Source organism: Epinephelus fuscoguttatus, linkage group LG20 (assembly GCF_011397635.1).
Source record: "Epinephelus fuscoguttatus linkage group LG20, E.fuscoguttatus.final_Chr_v1".
In the NCBI taxonomy this organism is placed as follows: Eukaryota; Metazoa; Chordata; class Actinopteri; order Perciformes; family Serranidae; genus Epinephelus; species Epinephelus fuscoguttatus.
In genome coordinates, this window is record NC_064771.1 from 905,393 (window position 1) to 918,633 (window position 13,241).

At 43.1% G+C, this 13,241-nt stretch overlaps 1 protein-coding gene and 1 long non-coding RNA gene across 7 annotated transcripts in view; both read left to right on the plus strand.

Moving 5' to 3' along the window:
- The first annotated feature begins 1,285 nt into the window (after window positions 1–1,285).
- LOC125881034 (uncharacterized) lies at window positions 1,286–2,196 on the plus strand. Its single transcript, XR_007448187.1, has 3 exons — window positions 1,286–1,316; window positions 1,411–1,471; window positions 1,549–2,196. It is a non-coding gene; the product is annotated as an uncharacterized LOC125881034 (long non-coding RNA).
- A 2,685-nt stretch (window positions 2,197–4,881) lies between these two features.
- The window catches only part of LOC125880983 (myosin phosphatase Rho interacting protein), a 164,615-nt gene continuing 156,255 nt past the window's right edge, over window positions 4,882–13,241 (plus strand). For 2 of the 6 annotated variants that reach the window (XM_049563858.1, XM_049563857.1), the window contains exon 1: window positions 4,882–5,863. In XM_049563858.1, coding sequence (XP_049419815.1) covers window positions 5,741–5,863 — 123 coding nt within the window. In that variant the 5' untranslated portion in view covers window positions 4,882–5,740. Of the gene's footprint in view, window positions 5,864–12,257; window positions 12,609–13,241 lie in introns of all 6 variants that reach the window. The other 4 variants (XM_049563859.1, XM_049563856.1, XM_049563861.1 and 1 more) reach the window with 4 other exon arrangements.

A 13,241-nucleotide genomic window follows, 5' to 3' on the forward strand; every position in this document is an offset into this window, starting at 1 on the left:
GCCCACGTCACAGTATGCGCCGGAACTTGCGCCTGTGTAAAAAGTGCGACCTATGTTGCTGTGGTGACAATGGATACATGGAAGGCATGAGCTTCTCGTTACACTGCTGCCTACAGGTTTGGCATGCTCTTGTGTATATATACACGGGTAAGAGTAAACGAAGATCTTTTTGAAAATGGAGACGGTGAAATGTCCGTTTATGAAAATAGCCAGCAACGTGTAAACGGCGTCTAAATCTGTGTCAGTGAGCACTTCTCCTTTGCCGAGATAATCCATCCCACCTCACAGGTGTGGCATATCAAAATGCTGATTAGATAGCATGATTATTGTACAGGTGTGTCTTAGGCTGGCCACAATAAAAGGCCACTCTAAAATGTTCAGTTTTATCACACAGCACAATGCCACAGATGTCGCAAGTTTTGAGGGAGCGTGCAATTGGCATGCTGACTGCAGGAATGTCCACCAGAGCTGTTGCCCGTGAATTGAATGTTCATTTCTCTACCATAAGCCATCTCCAAAGGCATTCCAGACAATTTGGCAGTACATCCAACCGGCCTCACAACCGCAGACCACATGTAACCACACCAGCCCAGGACCTCCACATCCAGCATGTTCACCTCCAAGATCGTCTGAGACCAGCCACCCAGACAGCTGCTGCAACAATCGGTTTGCATAACCAAAGAATTTCTGCACAAACTGTCAGAAACCGTCTCAGGGAAGCTCATCTGCATGCTCGTCGTCCTCATCGGGGTCTCGACCTGACTGCAGTTCATCGTCGTAACTGCCTTGAGTGGGCAAATGCTCACATTCGATGGCATCTAGCACGTTGGAGAGGTGTTCTCTTCACGGATGAATCCCGGTTTTCACTGTTCAGGGCAGATGGCAGACAGCGTGTGTGGCATCGTGTGGGTGAGTGGTTTGCTAATGTCAACGTTGTGGATCGAGTGGCCCATGGTGGCGGTGGGGTTATGGTATGGGCAGGCGTATGTTATGGACAATGAACACAGGTGCATTTTATTGATGGCATTTTGAACGCACAGAGATACCGTGATGAGATCCTGAGGCCCATTGTTGTGCCATTCATCCATGACTATCACCTCATGTTGCAGCATGATAATGCACGGCCCCATGTTGCAAGTGTAGCAGACAGAATCTGAGTCAGAGGCTGTAGACTGCAGCCTCTCCAAAAAGTAGGTCAACTCCTCCCCTTTCCTAACGCCCCTAAATTGGCAGAGCCTATTTAAGACACCTGTGGCATGAAGGCTGCCTTTCTCCTTGTCTGTGCCTGCCGGCTGCCAAATGGTTATGTCTCTGAGGTGAGTAATGTGGCCTGGAGGTCATTTTAGCCTGTTTTACTTTGAGTAGTGACCTTTATTTTAACAGAAGCTACATTGTGTTTGTGTTAAATAGTTTACTGCCTGTTTTGCACGGATGGCCTGGTCGTCTTGGTGTCCACTGAAATTGATTTGAGGTTTGTTAACTTTTTAAACAATGTCTAACTTCCACAAACCACAAAATGTGTTAACATTGTATTTGCTTCTTTTGTAGTGGTGAATTGTTCCAAACTGACTGGAGGACATCAGGGTAATTGTAGTACCTGCTCAGACACGATCAGCTGCTGTTTTGTTTTAAATGAGTGTTTTGTCTGTTTTGTTAGCTTTGGTTTGGTTTTAGGTTCGGTTTTGTTCCAGGTTGCTCATCTTTAGTTTACTTTGAGTCAGCCATTACTTTTGAATTATGACATTCTATTGAAATGATTAAAATTGCCTTTTTAGCCTGAACCAACTGGTTTAATACAGTTTTAGCTGTTTCTTGGGTAACATTTTCTTTTTTTCCTTACAGTGCAGTGGTTGTTTGCTAGCGGTGGAGGCTAGGCACCCTGGGTGGTTCCCAGCACCTTTCTGTTGTAGTGATAAGGGCACTGGGACACGATAGTCTGCACCTGTTTGCCGTGTGTTTGCTGTGAGTTCATGAGTGGTGGGTAAGTGCACTCCTAGGACACTTCCTTTGGTAGTTTGCTTCCCCCTTGCTGGCTTCCACTCACTCCCCTCTCTCCGTTTTGATAGTTTTAATCATCTACTCTAGAAGTGTTTTCATTAATTAAACAAAAGTTATTGTTAAGAGAATAAATTGTAATAAATTTTCATACATCCTTCCATAACTTTGACTTGCCTTCATTGCCCATTACTAATTCTTTCTTTTCCCTCTACAGACACTTCCAGTTTAATAGTATTTTATTTGCTTATACAATTCTTAATAAATCTTGATTTGCTTTTGAGCCATGTCTGTCTTGTAGTACTTGAACCTGTGTTTGCCTTATTGCTTAGAACTGGGTAAAACATTCCACAGACCACAATCAACAACCTGTTCAACTCTGTGCGAAGGAGATGTGTTGCATTGCGTGAGGCAAATGGTGGTCACATGAGATACTGACTGGTTTTCTGACCCCCCCCCCCCCAATAAAGCAAAACTGCACGTTTCAGAGTGGCCTTTTGTTGTGGCCAGCCTAAGGCACACCTGTGCAATAATCATGCTGTCTAATCAGCATCTTGATATGCCACACCTGTGAGGTGGGATGGATTATCTCGGCAAAGGAGAAGTGCTCACTAACAGATTTAGATAGATTTGTGAACAATATTTGAGGGAAATGGTCTTTTGTCTATTTATAGAAAATGTTTTAGATCTTTGAGTTCAGCTCATGAAAAATGGGAGCAAAAATAAGTGTGCATTTATTTTTGTTCAGTGTATAACAACGCACATCAACTTGTAAATATGAAACTTAAAACACATAAAACAAAGTATCTTAAAAGTAACTATAGCTATCAAATAAATGTAGCTTGAGTAGAATGTACAGTATTTCCCTTTGTATAAAGTAGCACAAAATGGAAATACCCAAAGTACAAGTACATCAAATTTGTACTTAAGTACAGTAGCTACTTGAGTAAATAGTTACTGTACTTAAGTACATTTGTCTAATCATTATGCTTTCTGTCTACATTTTTATGGAGACTTGACAGTTTACTTGGTACACCTAGAAAAAACAAAAGCAGTTTAATATTGTAGGCCTATTAAGTCTAACATTTTACTGAAGTGTTGAGTTGTAGATTGTGGTGCTGTTGAACTGTACTGGATTATACCTACAGCAGTTTCTCATTTAATCTGCCCTCACCAATATAAATGGATCAAACAGGTCAGATGTTAAGAGGAAAATTTTATTCAGCCACACTTCAGACATCAGGTATACCGGTAAAAGGGGCGTGGCGAGAACATATCCGGGCATTTGGACTGCACTTGGCTAGATGTGAACTTTGAATTGGAACAGTACTTGGGCTGTGACTGATGACATGTCACAAGTCCGCTCAAGAACGCATATTGAGAAACGGCTCTACTCATCTTTCCTTGACCTCATGACGTTTCCCACTGAGGTCAAGGAATAGTGATTAGGAATACACGATAGGAGGGACTTTCCGACCGCAGCCAAAGTTCACATCTAGCCAAGTTCAGTCCAAATGCCCAGATGTGTTCTCGCCATGCCCCTTTTACCGGGGATGCATCGGAGCAGACTTGTGTGGACTTCAGACAGCCATGCACTTCGCAACAATCTTCAGAAATGGCAAGTGAGGGAAAGGCGCACAATTGTAAGCCATAATTACCGATATGTTACTGTTGTGTTGTCATGGAACTTAGTGTTTTCATGCGTAGTTTAAACTTCAAACCTGTGGTCGATGTAGGCTATTAATACAGAGCCCACTTGAATGTGAGGTCCGCTCGATGACAGCGGTGTCAGCGCTCATAGATAATAAACATATGTGTATGAGTGCTCAGGCTGCCCCACCGAGAGCAGCCTCTCTCGGGTAGTCCTTTTAAATTCGTCACTGATATCTCTGGAGTGGTTAAGTATGAAATGTAATTCGTTTGGGGAATGTCTAATGGGCAATATTCAGTCTCAGTATATAAGATATATTATTATATTATTAAATGTTGTAACATTGTTAATGTAATTGCTCTTTGTATGTATTCTTTTGCTTATTTATGTGTTTTTACCATTCAATAATGATTTTAATTTAAAAATTTATTGTAATTAATTTATTGTATTTAAAGATTAATTGTATTTATGTAATATTTATTCAACAGCATTTTAAATATTGATTATCTGATATGAATTGTATACCTGATGTCTGAAGTGTGCCTGAATAAAATTTTCCTCTTAACATCTGACCTGTTTGATCCCATTTATATTGGTGAGGATAGACTAAATGAGAAACTGCTGTCAGTATAATCCAGTACAGTTCAACAGCACCACAATCTACAACTCAACGCTTCAATAAAATGTTAGACTTAATACAATATTAAACTGCTTTTGTTTTTTCTAGGTGTACCAAGTAAACTGTCAAGTCTCCATAAAAATGTAGACAGAAAGCATAATGATGAGACAAATGCAGTGATGGATAAGACATTTTATTAAACTATTTTGGCTATTTATATGTTTTTGTATGGCAGTTATATATGTTGAAACGTTAAAAACATACACATTAATTTCTTATAATGTCTATGAAAAGACGCAGGCTGGGCTGTGTTTATATTGTTTTATTCTAAATGCATGTATACAACACAGTACAACAGCCAAGGCGAGCGGAGGTGGTGACATCATCAAGTTCGCTGCTGTTTCGAAAGCAGAAATGAGTGTACTCCCGTCCTCCCGTTCTTGGGAAGTCCGGACTCTCGCGCGGACTTGCCAAGTCCGAACTTGCCAAGTCCACAAGTCAAAACTGCTGGACTTGTGTATTGAGAAACGGCTATTGACTTTGAGAAACACACGATATCAGCGCTCTCTCTGTGGGCGGCGACAGTGACAGTCATCGCGAGACTCCACAGAATTCCAGGAGCTTGTGTGTGTGCCCTCCTTTCTCCTCCCCCTCCTCGCTCCGTTGGGAGAGAAGAAAATAAACCTCTTGGTGCTAACTAGGCTTGTCATGGAACCAAATCCAATATACCCGTTCTGCCCCCTGTGACTGACCAAGAGGTGCTTCCCCTGTATGCAGCATCTCGACCCGGGAGAAAAACATCGGAACCGTTTGGATATTCGGACTGTGTCTTTTTTAAAAGTCAAGTTGAAGACGCCGGCCACTGACGGCAGGGGTTTTCATTAGCTAGCCTATATGCGAGTTAGCTAACCGGGCTAACCATAGCCTAGCAAAGGAGCACCGAATGAACTTCGCATAGAATGACTGCTGCGACTGGAAAGGTAGCCTGCTGATTGACTTCAATCTTTCTGTTGGTTTGGGACCTTCACATGGGAGTCTGTTATTACTTAATGGACAATATCACCTCGGAGCTTGAAGGCAATAACTGCAAATGTTTTTATGGCGTTCGCCATCACGTTATTGATCTTGAAATCCAGTGCCAAGCTAACAGGATATTAGCCACCTTTCTCGAGACTGCGCTTTGTGGTTGCAGGCCATGTACCCAAAAGCATGTGTCACTGACTGAGCGATGACAAGACTGGCTTGATGGCAGGTCATCTTTTATTGGGAAGCAGCCACGGAATACAACTAAACCGACAACAGAAGCGTTTGATTTGAGCCTTGTCCCCGAACAATTGAACTACAGGCTGGTCTTTTATTTGGAAATGCAGTGCAGTGCTGGAGCTTTTTCGAAATTGGGATAAAAGAGACGTGCAAAAAGTATCTAAGTAATCCAGGAACATAAATCCAGGGAGTTAACAAAGAGGCGAAATATAATGTCTGCCGCAAAGGAAACCCCCTGTAGGAAGTTTCAGGCGAATTTCTTCAATAAAAGTAAATGTCAAAACTGCTTCAAACCACGGGAGTTGCATCTGTTGACGGACCAGGACTTGACCCAGGTGAGAAATTGATGTTACGAATAATAACATCGGTTTTTTTAATAACTAGTGAGTGAAGCAAATATAGCAGCCACTTGCATATTTTACCAACATTTGGCTGGTGGCTGGTGCTTATTTCCAACCCTGTCAATACTATCTAAATCTATTACATTTAGATTTCTCATTGCATTTAATAATTTAAAGTTCCTTGCATTGTCTGCCAATTAAGATAAACGTTTTCACCAACTTTTGTTGCTGCCAAACTTGGAAAGTGAAAAATGGGAACATGCTGGAACAATGGGACCAGTCTGTCAAGCTCATGAGAATGTTGACCGTCAGTTATGTCCTTGTAGCTTGAAAACCCTGCTTGCTTCAACATCTACTGTTTTACATTTAAACGGTTGACAGGACCTCTCTGAACCAAACTTGAGTTGTAATGACCAGCAGGGTGTTCACTGATGAGACAGTCGTCTGTAGCCCCTTTTACACTGCCAGATTTTCCGCGAATGTTCAGTTTTGCCGGCAAGCTGCGAGCATTTAGACACACAGAGCCGGATTGGCGAGTTGATTCGAGGTGCCTAATTTTCCGCTTCATAGGGTAGTCATATTGGCGGAATCCTTTTTGTTTAAACAGGCCGAGGTGGCCTTCTGCAACGGGAGGGGCTGTTGATGACGCTGCATGTGCGACCCACTGGCGGTGGATAAACAGGAAACAGCTGATAGCAGGAATTAGCCAGCAGCTAGTAGCAAGAGGGAAACGCAAACCTGACAGACACCGTAAAGATGAGCAACTGGGGAGACAAGGAATTGCGCACCCTCCTTGCCCTCGCAAACAAAGAGGCCATTAACTGTCAGATGACGGGAACGGTGAAGAAAGGGCCGACTTATGAGAGAATCGCTGAAGGAATGACACTGTTTGCGTCACATGCGGAGCTACACATTTTGTTTCTTGCTCACGCCTCCCATTGCCCCGAAAAAGGTGCATTCTGTATAAACAAAAGTAGGTAAGCGGCATTTTGCCGCACTCCCTGATTTTGTATACTGCCAATGCTGAAAAAAGACTGATTGGGCTTTCCTGCAAATTTGCACAATTCCTGTTTAAAAAGGCCTTGTATATGGTGCAGCCTTTCTTGGGGTACATGAAAGGCACCAGTTCCATTACAGCTCAGGTGTAGGGAAAGTTTGGCAGATTATTTTGGCTAGAGCACAACACATCTATGGTTCCTTCACTTCCTTCTTATGTCGGTCTCTTTCCATCTGACTGAACCAGAGTGTTCAAAAGTGACTGGATTTCTGTGATTGATTGTGTAATCCTCGGCTGTTATATATGGGCAGTATGCTTGTTTTCAGTGTGTAACCCAGGCAGACTTGTGACCACTATTTGGAAGCTAATGGGGACCTGATTGAAGAACACCAAGGATGAGTGGACCAAAGATAACGTGAAGCTCCATTCAGCTGTGGAGATCATATTATAAGCATGTTTTTTCTCTCTTGGATCATCGGTCTCTGTTGTAACCTGTAATTGATCCCAGACATGAGGCCCAGATGGGCCCTTGAACATGGCTTAAGAGCCAAACAGCAACGTCAGCATCCTCTTCTTCTGCAACTCACTGAGTGTGTGGGGGCACAGGCTTGCTGCACAGCGAGGAGCTCCGTTGCTCAAGCAGGTTTAGTAAGAACTCTGTCTGGACAGTACTTGAACCAGTTAGGGCTGCACACCAGGCCTTTACTCGCCTAAAGCTGTGTTATTCAACACCACATAAACAGTGTTAAACTTCTGAGCCTTGTTCAGTAGGCCCAAGGTAAGGCTTAGGCTTTGTAAAATGTTCCCATTGTTCAGAAAGTGGTATGGGCTGTCTTAGGGGAGATAAACTCAATAACCCAGTGAAAGGAAAACTCCTCTCAAGCTGTGTAATGCTGTGATAACACCATAAATGGGTGACTTTCAGCACTAAATTAAATGCAAGTCATTCAGAAGTTAAAGGGAGCTGCAGCTCAGAAAGCATCTTTGAAACAGGTAGCCCATGTGGAAAAGTTATGCAAATTTGCAAACAAAGAGAGCTGAATGTCTGAAGGATAGTATTGTCTTTAAACAATCTGTTTAGCCCTTTTTATTGTACAAATTTGCAGGAAAGCCCAATCAGTCTTCATTCAGCATTGGCAGTATAAAAACAAAATCGGGGAGTGCAGCGAAATGCTGCCTGCCTCCATTTTTTCATACAGAATGTGCCTTTTTCGGGGCAATGGGGGGCGTGAGCAAGTAACAAAATGTGCAGCTCAGCGTGTAACAGATGTAAACAATGAGGTACAATACATATAATACTTGCACTTTGCTCCGAGGGAAGCCACGACTGGTCAGTCCCTCGGCGATTCTCTCATAACTTGGCCCATCCTTCACTATTCCCATCATTTGGCGGTTAATGGCCTCTTTGTTTGCGAGGGCAAGGAGGGCGCGCAATTCCTTGTCTCCCCAGTTGCTCATCTTTACAGTGTCTTTCAGGTTTGCGTTTCTCTCTTGCTACTAGCTGCTCATTCCTGCTATCAGCTGTTTCCTGTTAGTCCACCGCCAGTCGGTCGTATGTGTGGCACCATCAACAGCTCCTCCCACAGGTCATCAACAGCCCCTCCCGTGGCGGAAGGGTGCCTTGTTCCTTTTTAAATCAAAAAGGTTCCGCCAATATGTTTACCTCTACGCGGCAGAAAATTGGGCACCTTGGATCAACTCGCCAATCTGGCTCTGTGGGTCTAAACACTTGCAGCTTGCCTGCAAAATGGCCCAACCTTCGCAGAAGATCTGGCAGTGTAAAACGGGCTTTTGTTCAACACTGCAAGAATAAAAGGTGGGCAGGGGGAGGGGCTGCTGCTGAAGCCCGAGTGCATTCTTTTATTTCAGTCAACTTGGTCCAAAAAGAGTTTTTATTTCCCCTTGAGTTCCAAGTGTCTTGTCAAAGTTTCCTCGTGGTCACATGAATTGTTTGTCCCTAGAGAGTTGCGGTGTTCATCAGGCTTGGCGGGCGCACCCTGTTGGAGAAAAGTAGTAGTGCTATTTGGGAGAGGTGGTGGGAGGCAGGGCAGTGATGAAGGATGCAGGCAGGCCAAAGTTTACATTTATGTGGGAGACTGAGGAGTACAGGCAGGGATGTGATGGACCTTAAGGAGAGAGGGCAGGAGACACAAGGAGAGAAAGGAAGTGTGGGGTTGGGAAATTAGAGTAGAGTTTCCCAGCGGCTGCTGCTGGTTTTAAGGATTAAAGGTGGAGTCAACCTTTACAAAGCCTATAGCTTTAACATGAACTAAATGTTCCCGCGCAGTAACTGACTGCAGTCTAGGGATGTAGTCAACCAAAGAAAATCTTGGTCGTCTAAAGTCGCACATAATCTTCAACTAATCGATTAGTCGTGGGGAAAAAAATCTGCACGTTATTTTTACTTCTGAGGTGGTGTCTGTGTCACTCTGCAGTTACACCTCCAAAACACTAGTCGGCGGTGGAGGACTGTGTTAAGTGCTGTAAAGTTTAGTTCAAATCAAACTTAATTTATATAGTTGATTCAAAACACACATTAAATATGGCTCAATAGAGACAATTTCAAACACAAGTACACAAATTAGCTTCACTATAAATTAGGGATGCTCCGAAATGAAAATTTGTGGCTGAAGCCGAATAAAATTAAACTCTTGGCCGAATACCGATTACCGTTGTTTAGTTTTTCATAAGTTTTTGCAGATGAACCACCTCCAGATTAGTGTTGTCATGGTACCAAAATTGGGACCCATGGTACGATACCAGTGAAAGTATTATGGTTCTGAGTAGTATCACGAAACCACAGCGAAAATGAGGCAGATGTGCCTTTTGTCATTTATAAAAAGATATTTCACTTTTCTATAATACATCAATGATACTTCAATGGAATAAATTACTTACTGACTTATTCATACTTCAAAAGCAGCATCAATAAGTGATTGACATAGGGAGGATCAAAATAAAATAAATACAATAAAAATCAACCAGCCACCCTCCTCCTCTGACAAGTAAAGAACAGTCCCTTCATAAGTAAAGAACAGTCCCTAAAATGCGCTGAGGTTTGTGGACCATTACCTGCCACAAAGAGAGAAATGTGAACAGCTCGTTTCTCCTCTGACATGTCACATACCTGTGTGCTGCCACAGCTGAGCTGTCCAAGTACTTTTGGCCAGTCATGACGCCAAGAAGACGCCAAGACATTATTGGAGCCGGACTTCTCCGTCGCCAGTAAGCTGTTATCTTGCACTGCGGAGTACTATGGCCGCCGTATTTGACAGGAATACATTCCTGTCTGTGTCTGTGACCCCCGTTCAACCCACAACCGGCGGGATTCGCCTTTCGTTTCTGCTGCTGGTTGAAATCTGTGCTCGCACAGCGTGCTGAATGATTTATTTTGCTTGCACAAAACTATTTTTAGTCACAAATGCCAGTGCGGTGACGGACTGAGTAAAATATCACCACACTGGCGACATTTTACTCCGTCCGTCACTGCATGCTATTTGATTGCGTTATCAAAACACGCCGCTATTATTCGGCCTTGCTTTTCACTTATTCCACCAAATACCGAATGTGTGTCTTTTGCAATATTCGGACGAATATATTCGGTTACCGAATATTCGGTGCATCCCTACTATAAATCGCAGAACTGACAGACAAGCACTTGTCTTTATCTGGACACATTTCCCCCACCAATAAAACATGCTAACGTTAATAGCACAAGTCTATGGCGTTTTACATTGTATAAATTAGCCTAGCGTCTAGCGATCTTTTCCTCTTCTCATATAAAACCAGGGACAACAGCAACATGTAACAAAGGTAACGGTACATAATTTGGCTCCATTACAACTCACAACATTCACCGACAAAACAACTGTCTTATACTAAACACGTTTTCCGAGCAAATACAACATGCTAACGTTATTAGCACCAGCCTATGGCATTTTACACTGTATAAATTAGCCTAGTAACGAGCGGAGATTTTCTCTGCTTATATGAAGCCAGGATAAATCCTGAAGTATAAATCCCTGAAGGATAAATCACACACACGACTTAAAATGCTATTTTAGTGGAGGCCTTACTGTCTTTACAATTCATTGTTTCTATCTGTGAAGTACAAGTAAATACAAGCTTCGTTTCCACTGAGGGATTGGTGTTGGTACACAGAAACTGACAGGTGGTCTGCGTCACCGTGATGCTGAGCGTAGGGTGGTCGAGTCCAACTTTCTGTCAACAACACCCCCATTTTCACAGGTAACTTAGCCTGTCCTCCTGTCACAGGAAATAATGGATTAATCCTGGAAAGCTATTGATGTAGCACTTTTCTCCTTATGAAAGTAACACAGCGATTATTCGACTAATGAGAATTTGGTCGGATGAGAGCATAGCGACCAAATAATAGACTAGTCGACCAGGAGACTACAGCCCTACTGCAGTCTGTTTTCAGTTTGCTCATCTGCTTTCATCACTCAGCAATAGACACTATCCCTTCATAACAAATGTACTGTTGCTCATATGACTGTGGCCCAGCCTAATACAGTGGTTCTGTAAGGGCCTCTCATGTTGACAATCATTGTTGTGATAATGGAATGACTCACATGGGTCTCCTCCCTTGGTGTGGTGGTTTTTGTCACCTACATCCTGGTCAGTGACACCCCTGCTAGGATGAACCTGTGCTTCTGAGTTGCAGTTACAACTATGACCATGTCCACATTAATGAAGACAAATATGAAAACACAAATATGTTCTCTCAGTTTTGGCCTTTGCTCCATACTATCCAACCTTTTCTCCTCTGAAAATGGAGCTTTTTAATGGTTGTCTGACAGACAGGTGAATGGTTGCTGAACCCAAGTATCGACTATTAATATATTCATTCGTTGGGTAGGTAATTGGGTTTCAGTTTTGGGATTTGGACATTCTTCTTTTTCTTTTAATGTTAAAATGTTGGAGCTAGTTTAACGTTTTGACACATCTATTTCACAATGCTTTGTCAGGCGTTGTTTTGGATTTAGAGCTTATTATTATGAGCTTTCATTCAAGTGTTTTTTCCTGACATCACAATATTGAGTGAATTTTAGAAAGAATAAAGAACACAGACATCAGTTAGTATCAGTCCTCCTGTCCTCTGCTCCTCTCTCTGCCACTGAGGAGTCACTGCCTGCAGATCACATGACCACCAGTAAGTTTTAAAGGACACCTATTATGCTTTTTGGGGTTTTCCCTCTTATTATTGTGTTATATAGCATTTTTCTGCCTCTATAAGGTCTGCTAAGTTAAAAAAAAAAAAAGTCCAGGCTACAGGGAGCTCTCTCTCCCCACAGACACACATCACGTGACCTGCGCTGAAACAGCTCGTTTTGAATTTCCAGCTGTTCTCACTTCTACTTCTGTGACTAGTTACCTAATAGCGTTCATGGCACACAGTGCCCGCCTGAGCCGCACCCCCAAACACACCTACTTCAAGCTGAGGCGGAAGAGAGAGAGTGCAGAGTTTGAACCTGAGGAGACGCCATGTCTAGGAGATGCTGCTTTCTTCATTGTGACCAGAAATGGCCCTGGTTTGGACTGCCAAAGGACAAAGGAACAAAGAGGACGTGGTTGGAGTTTATTTTTGATACAATTCCTCCACAATACAACCTGGAATTTGTGTTCCCTGTATTTTCCTGAGGACTGCTTCACAAACTGGCAACACTTCACTTCTGGATTTTCCCTTTGTTGGACAAACCTGAAGATTCGGGATCTCAACCTGTAAGTATGCTCTATGAGTTGTGAATTTGTTGTGTAAAACCAAACAAGGAAGCTGCTACCGTGTGTTGAAGTGTGGAGTACATGGCTGTAGGAGCTAACGTTAGGCTGTACACCCAGTGCTGAGCTGTAGACCTCTGGAGTATCTGGAGCTAAGATGTGTAGCATGTCCATATTGCCGCCTAGCTAAGCAGCTACTGCTGCTAGCTTGAGCGATTAGCAGACATGCAACAGTCAGACCTGGGGTGAAAGTAAGATCTGCATTTATCTGTCAAAATGTGTGGCTGCCCTCGGAGTTTGATTGTGAATCGGCTTTGCGGAGGACCTATTTCTCCCTTTTGCTGTAGGTCTCGGCTAACCGGCTAAGCAAACGCTTGAAATGCTTTTGCTTTGCGGCGCAGAGAAAGTCACACTGCTAGTCTCACGTGAAATTAACAGATAAATTGTGGAGAGTCTAACAGAGCTAACATTGTGCAGCATGTCCATATTCACAAAAGTTTCAACATGTCTATCTGTGGTGCCTGATCTGAGCAGCTAACTGCCGCTAGCTCGAGCGCTTAGCCGACAGGCAGCAATCAGACCTGCGTTTATCTGTCAAAATGTGTGGCTGTACTCGGAGTTTGATTGTGAATCGGC